A 12,401-nucleotide genomic window follows, 5' to 3' on the forward strand; every position below is an offset into this window, starting at 1 on the left:
AAGAGAGGGGAAAGTCATTCTGCAGATAGAGAGAGTGACCTTCATCCAGTAAGAGGGATGGGATAAAAGCGAGAGTTAATACCCCGCCAAAGTGTATTCTCCAGCATGCCAAAAAAAAACCATTCCGAATGATATACGGTCGCTAATAGAAGCTCTCTAATAATAAGGAGCATGCCATTGTAAGTCAAGGCAAGGCAAATGAAGAGAAAATCTCTGCGTTGAATCCAGAGGGATAAACAAGTCGGAGAAGCCAAACTGTATAATCGAATGAAAACAGCACTGCAGCATGTGACGTACAAAGCCAGATCTTCCTTCTGTAAGAGATCAGAAATGAGAGCGACCCGACACTGAGCTACACCCCAGCAATGTAAGGAGAGAAATGAGCTGCAACTTCTGTGATATCTGACTGGTCCAATAGTCACTTTTACAAGCAAGAAAAGACAAAAGTTTGTTACTCTTCCTTCATGTGATGATGTAGAGTTTTTGTTTTCATCACCTTTCCTTATTTATTTAGATCCTTCGTAAACAAACTCAGGGAGAACCTTTCTTAAAATGGTTCAGATGTTCAGACGACAGCATGTAGACAAATATAATAATCAGAGAAGGCTTTGATGTTTGTTATAAACAAGGATAACACGGCTGAAACCAAATAAAAGTCCTCAAATTTAAAGGTGCAGGTTAAGATACGATGGGGAAATTTGTCTTGGACTCAAAGTGCTGCCAAACATTCAGCTGCTTCAAAATTACGAGTCATTTAAAACAGCCCCTAAAACAAGAAAAACAGTAAAACGATGGAAACAATAACAAGTAAAAGCACATAGATCAGCGATTAAACCTCTGAATTCTTTTTGTGGTATTAATGCTGTCATCTTATAATCTTAAAATAAACTTTTCCATAATAATAATAATATGTTGAATCCAGATATCACCTCTCAAGGGATGGTAGAACGCTTTACATCACACAATGGAGCACATTTGAGGTGCTTGGGGTCAAAGTAATATAAGGAAGGTCTTTGATGTATCAATGAATCAAGTTTATTAGTAAAACTTGAAATCATACAGCATAAAAGAGGAACAAATCAAACATTGCCTGATTAAAAAGAATAAATGCATTAAACACATTAAATAAAAATAAAAAGCCTTTCAATGGAAATGTGGCTTTTAAAGAAGTGATTTTAAAGAAGATATGAGTATGTGATAGTTAGAATGGTGAACTCTGATTTTGTGACTAAATACCAGATAAAACAATAAAACATTTGAACAAAACAATAGACAAGAATTGTTCGTCTACAACCTTTTTTTTTCCCATCTTTTTTTTTTCCATGACGAGACGATGCCGAGCTAAAAATAGAACTTTAAAAATAAAATCTGTCAAGACAAGTTTGTGACTAAAATAATATCGGTGGGCTGTCTGACATTCTCCCACAGTGTATTTGATCATTCTTTGAGAATACAAGCAGGAGGTGTGTGTTGTGTGTGTGTGTGTGTGTGTGTGTGTGTGTGTGTGTGTGTGTGTGTGTGTGTGTGTGTGTGTGTGTGTGTGTGTGTGAGTGACAGTGAGAGCACAGGCTGGATGCGATAATGAGCGCTAACTAGCTAACGTTTGCCTGAACAGTGATGTCTCTATGGTATCATATTATCAGTAACCTCACAACACCAAAGCTCTGCTTCATAAAGATGTTCTAAAAAGCTTTTTAAAATGTTAAATCTGTAGCTCCTCTGTGCTTAAATGTCTGTCAGGGATAGTGCTTAAAATAGTTTTACTGCACTGTCAGACTACTCCACTACATGTTAAAGTCCTCCATTCATATTATATATAGTACTTAAAACTATAAAAGATAAAAGTAACTAAAAAAACTCAAATTAAAAAGCTTTTTTTCTCTTAAAACTTAATCTTAAATAGCTGCCTAAATGAACACTGTGATTTAGACATGATCACCTTCTGTATAAAAAGAAAAGTATATATTGTTTAAGAGCATAATCAGCACAATGACAAATGATCCTTAGTGTGATAATCCTTAACTCTAGACTAAAGTGGAAAGCTCGACTCAGCTTCAACTTTATTTGTCCCTGAAGGGAGATTGGTTTTTGCTGAAAGGCATAACAGGACAGACAAAAGTACATTAAATACATTTAAAACGCTAACACGGTAAAATGTAAGAGGCTCTGAATATAGCAGCCTTGGAGAAACAACGGTGATCCTTGACCGAGGCTCTTAACAGCTTCCTTTAGAACAAAGTGCCGAGTTAAATGACAAGTGTAACGTGGAGTATAGTATATGGGCTTGGGCCTTGGTGTCCCCAGTCTAACTCAAGTCAGTGTAAACACAGGCTCAGACAGTGTCACAGTGTGTCTGGAACCAGCAGTCGCTTGGGAGATAACTATTGACAGCACTGAAACATGGTGTTGTAAGACTCATTATCTGTCCGCCTGTGCTGTTTTATCCCTGCTGGCAATAATGAGAAAGAGGAAGGAACTCCAGTTTAGCTTATTTAGAGGCGAGAGCCATCGTGAAAACAACAGAATCAACACTTGATCAATGCATGGTTCTGGCAGAGTGGTCATGCTCTTCCAGGGTTGTACACGTATTAATAAGCACTGAGCCAGAACTAACTAAACACCGCTGCAGCCTGACAGTCACACATACTGATGGCTGAGGATAGACTGCAATAATGGAGTGTCAATTACTGCTCATTAGCTGTTGGATTCACTCGTAATTATGCAGATTGTGCGGCCAGATTGACATGAGTGTTAGTTGAAGTGACAAGAAGGCCTAAAAGTATCGATTCAGCCCACTTTGAGACGGACAGACAGCCTCAATAATTTCTACATATACGGTTGATCCGCAGCTGATACAAGAGGGAGGGTATAATGCGGACAAATAATCTGTTTTTGTGTATGGATGAGAGACGTTAAGATTTGATACACTCAAATGTATGTTAGGGGGGATTATGGAGATAAAAGTGTTTTGTTTCAAATACGATCCTCATTTAATAACAGCTTGATGTTGCTCCAAATTCCAAATGTCAGCCAGAAATCCCCACGCACTTTCTGAAATTCCTGCATCAGTAATTTTGTGACACAACTTCCGATGCTGAACTCTCCTGCCGATGTATTCATATCTGCAGAAAATACTTTATTATAGTTTTATTCCCTCTTTTCATCGACACAGATTATGGACTAGGCTATATTATATGTAATATATAACAATGTTTGTAATAAGTTACAACCTTGTTTTATAATCGATGGAAAAAGGTCACTCTATTCACTCTTTTCAACCCCCCAGATCACAGATTGAACACTTTTTCTGTTACATATTACAACCACTTGATACTGCTTCAAATGTTTTGCATCAGATATATTGTCACAACACTTCAAACTTCTATGGCAACCTCCAAATGATTGTTAAATATATTTACAGATAATGAAATTTTAGTCATTACATGATGATGGAATTCACCAGGTGTCAGAAATATCCTCCATTTTTTGTTTTTGTATTTGTTTTGTAAGTATTTGAGTCTTTTTGCCTTTATTAGAGCAGCTGAAGAGAGACCTGTGCTATATGTTTCTACTTAATGTTATATGTTTTCTTCATGTGTATCAACCATGCAAAGCTGTGAAAACAAATTTCCCTCCTGGGGACAATAAAGTATTGTATTGTATTGAAATGTTGAGCTGAGAGAGTGGGGGATGAGATGCAGCAAAGGGCCGAGGTTGGATTTGAACCCGTGGCTGATGCGATGAGGACTGCTAGACTAACCACGCCCCGAAATATCATACATTTCAAGAAACTGACATTTGTTAGAATAAGGAATATTTTGCAACTTTCCGATGGATTTGTAGATAAACACAGGAAATCCAGATTTGCCAGGTAATTCTCCTGCACTCTAAAATTCTAGCTTTTGTTAGTCCGTCACAGCACTTCTAGAGAGAAGCTCATGCTGCAGTTTTCCAGTAGAGTGGTCAATATCTGCACAAATCCTGTCGTTGTGTTTTCCAACTTTAACAACACAGATAATGTATCAAAAAAAACAAATATTACAGTATCTAACTATAGATTAGAGCCTAGAGGTTATTATATAACCACTTGACAAATTCATCATGTCAGCCAACATATTCACTCACTCTGAAACTCCTGCACCAGTAATCTTCTTTCAACACCTCCAGAGAGAAAATGTTCAATTAACTGCAATGTTCAAGCAGATTTTTCAAGAGTGACAGAAATATTGTTGTTTTTCTGAATCCTGTGACTTCACAGATCATGAAAACAAACTAATGTTTCTGTTTTCTATATATTTATAAACTAGAGCCACTTCACAACGCTCTAAATTCAGCAAGGTCCCACACAGTTTCATAAATTCCTGCACCAGTAAATTTGCCCTCCTATGAGAAACTTTCCAGCAGATTTGTTAATATCAGCAGGAAATCTTGTCGTTATATTCACTCTTTACCGACCCACAGATTATGGATTATAAACTTCCAGCCTCAGGGTATAATCTTATCAGCGTCAGCCCACATTTAGGTGCAGTGGTTGTTGGCGTACTCTCTGGCTCCGGGAGCAGCAGGCGGCCCGGGGCTCTGATAACCCTCTCCGGAGCCTTGTGGCTGACAGGCGGCTCGCTCTGCAGGCTGACACGGTTATGCTTTAACACCAGATGAAGCCGACGGCTGATAGGAGAGGACGTTCCCCTCTGTGCCGAGGGGCTGACCCCTCCCATTATATGTGACAGAGCCGAGACACGACACGGTGAGAGATGAAACACTGCTCTTTAATTTCAAGCCTCTCCTGTTTCACAACTAAAGCCCTCCGCCGCCTCTATTTTTTTTCTCTCTCTCTCAGCTCAGTGGAGAGATGTTAGAAGTGCAGACATGGGGAAGAAATCAAGTCTGTTAAAGACGTACAGATGTTTTTTTCTAAAGCATTTCCAATCAATAATATATAAATACAGTTAAGGGGTGTGACACTACATAGATATGGATCACACTTTTGATTAAACGATCAACATCGATTCAAAGTGAAAAATATGTATCCTGAAAATGATCTCCAACGTACACTGGCGGATAAAATATGTATTATTAGGACTTTGGATTTTTACCTTCAATTCAATGTCTTCTGTAGAAAAATATTTGAATATTTCATTTATTTTGGGGAATATTTTAGATGTAGCTGATAGTATTAAATGGGTCTCTTATATTGATTTTTAAGCCACTGAATTGAACCGAGTCAAAGCCCCCGGTGTGACAGAGTTTGTGATATCAGAAAAAAATCTCATTGTTTTACGGGAAGCTGATGTAATGTTGTATTATGATGACACACATGCGCACTCAGTCTGATAAAAGCTAAATTGGAACTTGGAGCCCAGAAATCAGCTTCCTTCCATCAACAATAGAGTCCTTCATAAACAAGTTTGACCCATTTAGATTTGATTCCATCACAGAGTTTTTTCCCCCAGTGGATTAAAGTAGGTGATTTCCACGCTCCAAATATTTGGCAATATTTAAACCGAAATCTTTTGCAAGTGCTGTGTTTGTTGCTTAAGTCACTCACACAGTCCTGAGGAGAAAAAAAAACAAAGTTAGTCGTATTCTGTTTGTGGCAAATGTTGTCATGAACATTTCATTTAATTGGTAAAAAAAAAAAGCAACAACTATGATTTCAAGAGACTTCTGGGGGCTTTTTAAACAGCATTGTTTACAGCAAAGTTTAAGTATGCCTCATTTGAACATGAAGCTCGAGGTTGTGCTGTGGATACACTCTCTTCTCGGCTGCACGGCTCATAAAGCAATAGAACTGATGAATCGCAGCGTGACTGGTGGCTGTTATGTGGGTAAAGCTAATCCAAACATGAAGCCCCCCTTGAATATTTCATTCACATGTAATCGAGTCTGTTTAATCAAGAAGTCCCTGCATTACGCTCCAATCCTGCAGAAATGTAAGTATTCCGGGTGAATGTGTACTCTCAGGCAGTGTTAGTCCTAAAGCTTCCACTGTTTAGAGCGGCACACTTTGCAGTTAGATTCATAGACAGAAAATCATGTTTACATGTGCTATTTTCTCCCAGAGGGTCTCATTTAACTCTGACCACTTGCCCAAGGAGGGCTGTGTTTATTCCCCCTGTTGTACTGTATGAGTTTTTTCCTTCAACGCAATCATCATCATCATCATCATCATCATCTCAGGACACGACGCTCTCATTGTGTCATCGCATGTTCTCAAGCATGGCCGCACTTTGAGTGTGTTCACGACAGATCGCTGCAGAGAGTCCTCCTGAGGAACTTCTGAGCACATCAAAGCATCTCTTGTGTCCTGTTTGTGTGTCCCCGCAGTGTGTGTGTGAATTGTTGGCTCCTTTCATCCCAGCAGCTGTAAGCGGGGGGACGAGTGTGTTTTGTTTTGGTGCACACGTCTGACTGTCTGTCTCCATGTCTGCATCGGGGGGTCGTGCAAGCGTGTGTGTGTAAATGGTCTCTCACCTCTTGGCCTGCCCGTGCGCGTGTGCACACGTTGTCACCCTCTCACTTACTGCTCTATATGTGCCCACCCGGGGGACACCCAATCCTCTCTGCCTCTGTTTGTTCATAGAGCAGACATTCAATACCCCCTGACGCCCCTTGCATATATACTGTATGCAGAGGGGGGAACCCTGTTTCCATCAATCACCATGGAGACCAGGCATGTTGTCCTCATTCCTTCCTCATTTCCTGTCAGCCGTCTGTTTGCCGGGTGTGTGAGGGACATGGCGGCCTCAGAGCAGGTGTCCACTTTTCCAGACAAGCAGGTTGTACTGCATCCTTTTCATCTCTCAGTCTCTGTGGCTTCCATGCTCCTGAAAACATGGCAAGAAAAAAAGATTGCTGCTGGCTGTCAAGGGATGCATGCTGGTTGCTTTTATTCGTGACATCTTTGATGTATGCGTCATTGAGGGAAGATAAAAACATACCTTTGGATATCCTAAAGGAGATGTGTACTTTAAACATCTTTTAGTGGTGTAAGTGGGTCATCATTTTGGGTGATTTTAGGAGCTAAGTTAAGAATGTGTTAGTCTGTATCTGGCATTTTTTTTTTCCTGGTTTCATATTTAATATGTTCTGATGTCAATGAGGCATTACGATTTAAAAAAAGAAAATGTGCCTCAGGGGCCATGTTACCTGTGTGTACATAAAAAGGTAATATTCTTTATAGGACTTAAACTAAAGATCATTTTCAGTATGATTTAATCTGGTCCTCGTTTTCTTCGTCTGAGTTTTTGATACCTATTTTCAGTCAATGAAATGTAAAAAAAGCAAATATATATACCACATATTACTCATTACAACTCCTTCCACTGTCATGTTTTGTGTGATCATTTGTCCAAATGTTAAGATATATATATTTTACCTGTACTCTCATTAAGAAAAACAGCTAATCACATTTGAAAAGCGAAACCAACAAATTAGAAGGATACTGTAAGAAACCCTGCTGCTTATTTATTTATATTTCATCTATATCTAATTCTTTCTTCAAGACTAAGAATACATATTGTCTATCATTTATGTCTTTCTGTACTTGCTTTCTAACTACACAGTTGAGTTTGTTCTGTTATTTGAGGTTTAAAATCATTCGGTTTAACCTTCAACCTTTTTGATAAGAAGCTGCTAGCGTGTCAAATTGATTATACTTTCTATTTTTAATTATTCCACAGCAGACTGTGCCGGCCTCTTATGTCCATTAGCTTCTTTGTCAGTCATTTGGTAAACAGAGAGATGCCTAACTCAGTGTATAAAAGATGAATAAAAGAAGCGACTCGTAACGAGGAGCCCCTGAGTGCAGGATGCAGTCAGGCGGAGTAGGACCAAGGTTACACACTCAGTGACAGCAGTAACGGCCTCTCTGCCTCCCTCGCCTGCTCTGACTGTATTCTGGCAGCCCGGAGATGTAGCTTGCACATTGCTAATTCCCTGTTCTGAGTTAGCGGGTCTAATTTAGAACAGAGGGGCTCTGTTCATCCTGGAACGCTGCTGCTTCGGGATTCTGGAAACAAGTAGTTCAGAGGCTCTCCGCCCTCACGCAGACACAGAGCATATGCCTTGTTATCAACCCACAGAGCTGCACATAATGATCCCTTCAACCATTAGCTCCTAATGCAATCAAGTGCTAACATTTTAGCCATGCCCCTCAGTGCCTAAAGATAATGAAGTTAGCCCACGGGTTGCACAAAATGTGCTCTCTGATAACACATGTGTTCAGGATGCATCGATCAAGCTTAGCCTCATGATTGTTTGGCCTTTCATCTGTAGCTGACAGTGAGCAAAATGTTCCATTTTTTGTTTATCTCCAGTCAACCCCCTGGGCTTTGTTTGATATTTATGGAAATTGTATGGAGATGAGCTTGTAACTGATAGTTTTATAAGTCAATCATAAGAATGCCTCTTACAGAAACAGAGGAAGATTGATTTGGTGCAATGATCTAATCCAGTGAAATGACACTGCCCCACTTTCCGCAGCATATTGACGGGCTGGCACGTCAGATTGTGCCGCCGCCGCCGCCATGACGGGAGTGTAAGACCCACACATGCAGACGAGCTCTGTGACATCGTGAGAAGGATGTGTCAGAGCTTTTGAACATGTCTCTGCAAGCATTCGGTGCATAAATAAATCAGCGGAGCAGCGATGGCCTTGTGCGCTAAGCAAAAGCAATAAACCTTTCTACGGTTCCAAAAGACTCTCAGGAGTTGGATCTCATTAAAAATAACAACCATTTATTAAACATGATCTCCTCACAGAGCTCACCAAATCCACAGACAGCATGCAAATTTATATGTAAAAAAATAAATAAATAAGTAAAAAGAAGCCCCCACACACACACACACACATGTCAGACGGTGTCAGTGGGGTTGCGGCAGTGGGTTGGTGTACAGTGGCTCTGTGGGCTGGCTGGAATGCACTTGGCAGACAAACAAGTGGCCTTGATGAGTGAAAAATGAGAGGATAGCTTTTATTGCTGTGCTGTTGTTGCTGAATGTGAGAGCTTACCATCCATGAAGATCAAAGATTCCACTGTGAGGTGAATCCTTCAAATCTAAATGCACTTCTTATTGTAAAGCAGAGCCAGAATCACCAGGCAGTTAGCAGGATTCAAGTGTCAGAATAACACTTCATGTAGTACCAACACATTCTTTACAGACATTCACAGTTCCAGATGATTCAGCGTTTTAACGTCGAGATCACCTGACTTCATCTTCAGTGCCATTCTGAGGTTGAACAATTTACAATTTTTTTAGAGCTATTAAACAACAACAGCTATAAAAATGTTTTGCAAACATGCATGGTGCCCAGAGGATAATTCATACTCACTTTGGGATCTTTTGAACATTCATAGTGCCGCTAGCATGTCAACGTTTTCACCTATCCATTCAATTTCCATCTGATGGATGGGTTCCATTCTTTTTTGCAGATTTTTTAAGGTTCAAAAATGATGTCTCCAAAAGAATTTAATGATTCTCAAATACAAGGCCTGCAAAAGCTACATGTTAGCGTTGTCGTGATTTGCATGTTAGCACTCTGACTTAAAGCGTCAAATCCATTTTATTGATGTAGCTCAATACAAATAATTACACGTTTATCTGAAGAGGATTCAGGCGTTAGCTGCTCCATGTTTCTTCTTTCAAGTACAAACATCATTTTCTTTACATTCCCTTAACAAAAAACAAACACAATGTAGGATAGAGTCGTGCTGAGCAAAACAAACATGTAACATTTTTTTCTGCTTAACGCTCATTGAGCTGTTTTTAAATGCGGGGTTCAGACCAGCTCTCCTGGAAGATGTTCAAAGTGTTGCACTCAGGATGTTTACATGTAAACAGACAGACAGAGTTGTGTCAAGAATTAAAAAAAAAAAAAAAGAAGCGTGATGAGAGAGAAAGGTTGAGACACAGGATCTTTACACAGCAGCAAACAGCTGGCCAATCACTGTGTGAAGTGCGTGTGAATAGCTGATTGGCTGTTTTTTGAAGTTGCAGATGAAGAGGAGCGTGTTTGTGATGCGAGCATCAAGCAGCGCTGATGATGAATACTTGCAGCTTTATTCTTATTTAAGTCAAACAGAACATGATTTTCTTCAGTATGAGGATTTACTGCCGCTCTTTGATTTATAGAAAAGGTCAACTGAATCCGTTTTTGGTTTGGGACTGTTGTTATACAAAATAAAACGCATGGAGACTTCACATTAGGTTTTTTTTTCACATTATGTTTCTAGGATGTTGTAATGATGAATGTATGCTTTGTTTTTGTTTTTTTTCACATTCAACAAAATAATGGCTCAATCCATTTAATTAGGACTCGTTCAGTTTAATCAATTTGAAGAAAACTGTGATTAAGTGAAGCCGGCATGAAAAACATTATTTCATGGCCTCTTGAAATCATTAGAAATGATCATTGCCTTTAAATTCTGCGAATCGCAGAGCATCTACAGGGTTGCTATTCACGGATTCTATATTGATCTATCTGCAGACAAATGTAAACAAGAACACGTCATGAAGAAACATGAATTATTCCCTGAACTAATTATACACATCAAGCTGAGCCTGTGAGCAGTCAGGTGACTCACATTAATCATCGGAGCGTAAGTCACAGTACTGACATGCACGTAGCTGCTACCACATTGTCATTCTGGCAGCGGTACAGATGCTTCTCATTTAACGTCTGTGTATAAATTGTCTCCTCATAACAGAGTTTTTGTTTTTTTTTTCTCCTTTGAGTGACTTTGACGGAGAGGATAAAAGCAGGTCCCTGAAAATCACTCCAAGCAAATTCAGATGTATGAAAAGTGTAGTGAAACAAATTGATTAAGTTTACATGATCTGGAGCTCATCAGAAAAGTATTTTGTTTTTCTGCTTTTTTTTTTTTTTTTTTGTCATCTTGTTCCAGAAATCACTACGCTCACTGTGAGTAGTCGTTAATGAAGACGGAGATGGAGTATTAGTCACCGATGGCCACCCACAGTCTGTTAAAAAGAAAAAAAACAACCCCAAATCTCTGAATGAATACAACATCGCTGACACTGTTGGTGCTTCTGGTCAATATCCTGCACACAGACGCTGGTCCTCATTTTGAATGGTTGTGAATCTCAATCAATATCACATCGTCTCAAACAAATGAAGAGGATCCGCACATATTCTTGTTTTCAGAAGCCCTTGGTGTGAACGAAGCTTTGATTTGTTTTCTTTTTACGCGAATGTCTTTGATCTCGTCAAATTATCCTCCATTTAACAACGCTCTTCAACACTGTAGGTGTATGCGGTTTGTGAGGAATGATCCAGAACACAGCCATGAGTTTTCATTTTTAGCCACTTTTATCTTTCAGCAGAACGGAAAACCATATTCCTATTATAATATTTTACGCTTCATTTCAAAACTCAGCCGTTCTCTCTTCTTTCAGAGCAGCACTGAAGGAACTTGGAGAGCCAGAGAACGAGCGCTGGCCTTCGTCTGACTGTGTGACCAGCGAATGAGCCTTGTTCATGCGTCTCCCTGAGTGCCACTCCCACACCACTATGAACTGTGAGCAGGACTTTGGAGACGGGGGCTTGGGAGTGACCCTCACACTACGACTGCTCATGCACGGAAAGGTACAAACCCCCTTGTGCTCACGTTGTGCATAAATGAAGCACTTTGGACTCACTTAAGCGTAAGGTTTGCCACAGCCTCATGAATAAAAAAAAACAAAGAAGTGATAAATAATGAAGCGGTACTATATACATTAGAAATGTCTTTTACTTCTTTTTCTTTTTTTTCTTTTTTTTACAAAGGTTTATTTTGGGCTTTGTATGCCTTCATTTAGAGACAGGACAGTGGATAGAGTCAGAAATCCGGGTGAGAGAGGGAAGGGAATGAAATGTGGGAAAGGAGTCACAGGTCGGATTCGAAGCCAGGCAGCCCGCTTGAATGACTATAACCTCTGTACACGGGGTGCGCAAACTAACCACAAGGCTACCGACGCTCCAGTTTTTTTGCTTTTTAAAACAATGTATAAAGGGTTTGTAATGAACTATGTCTCTTGTCTTTTAGGAGGTTGGCAGCATCATAGGAAAGGTGAGAATTCCGTTTTTTTATTCCATTATTCTTTGAATCAATAAAAAAAAACAAAAAAAAACATTTTAAGGACTGCACTTATATTGTCTGTTATTCTCAATAGTTTATCAAACCCCAATGTTCCTCACTGCAGCTTTATATTTACTATATAAATGATTGTACATTCATTTTCTTGATTATGTGATCATCTCTATAACATGATGGTTCTTTTTCAGACTCTGTAAATGAGTTAAAGTGCTTCACTTGAGTGTATTCTAATAAAATGTCGAGGTATTTCTCTTTGTCCTAAGCCCGGGCCTCTTTGTGGATTTATAGTGTGCCTTTGAAGGT

The 12,401-nt window shown here is 39.5% G+C and overlaps 1 protein-coding gene across 3 annotated transcripts in view; it reads left to right on the forward strand.

The window, feature by feature from the left end:
* pcbp4 (poly(rC) binding protein 4) overlaps positions 1-12,401 on the forward strand; it is a 40,524-nt gene that overhangs the window by 4,057 nt on the left and 24,066 nt on the right. For 2 of the 3 annotated variants that reach the window (XM_020629547.3, XM_020629549.3), the window contains exons 2-3: positions 11,419-11,608; positions 12,048-12,071. In XM_020629547.3, the coding sequence (XP_020485203.1) occupies positions 11,501-11,608; positions 12,048-12,071 (132 nt within the window). In that variant the 5' untranslated portion in view covers positions 11,419-11,500. The remainder of the gene's footprint in view (positions 1-11,418; positions 11,609-12,047; positions 12,072-12,401) is intronic. The other variant, XM_020629548.3, reaches the window with a different exon arrangement.

This window comes from Labrus bergylta, chromosome 12 (assembly GCF_963930695.1).
Source record: "Labrus bergylta chromosome 12, fLabBer1.1, whole genome shotgun sequence".
Classification (NCBI taxonomy): Eukaryota; Metazoa; Chordata; class Actinopteri; order Labriformes; family Labridae; genus Labrus; species Labrus bergylta.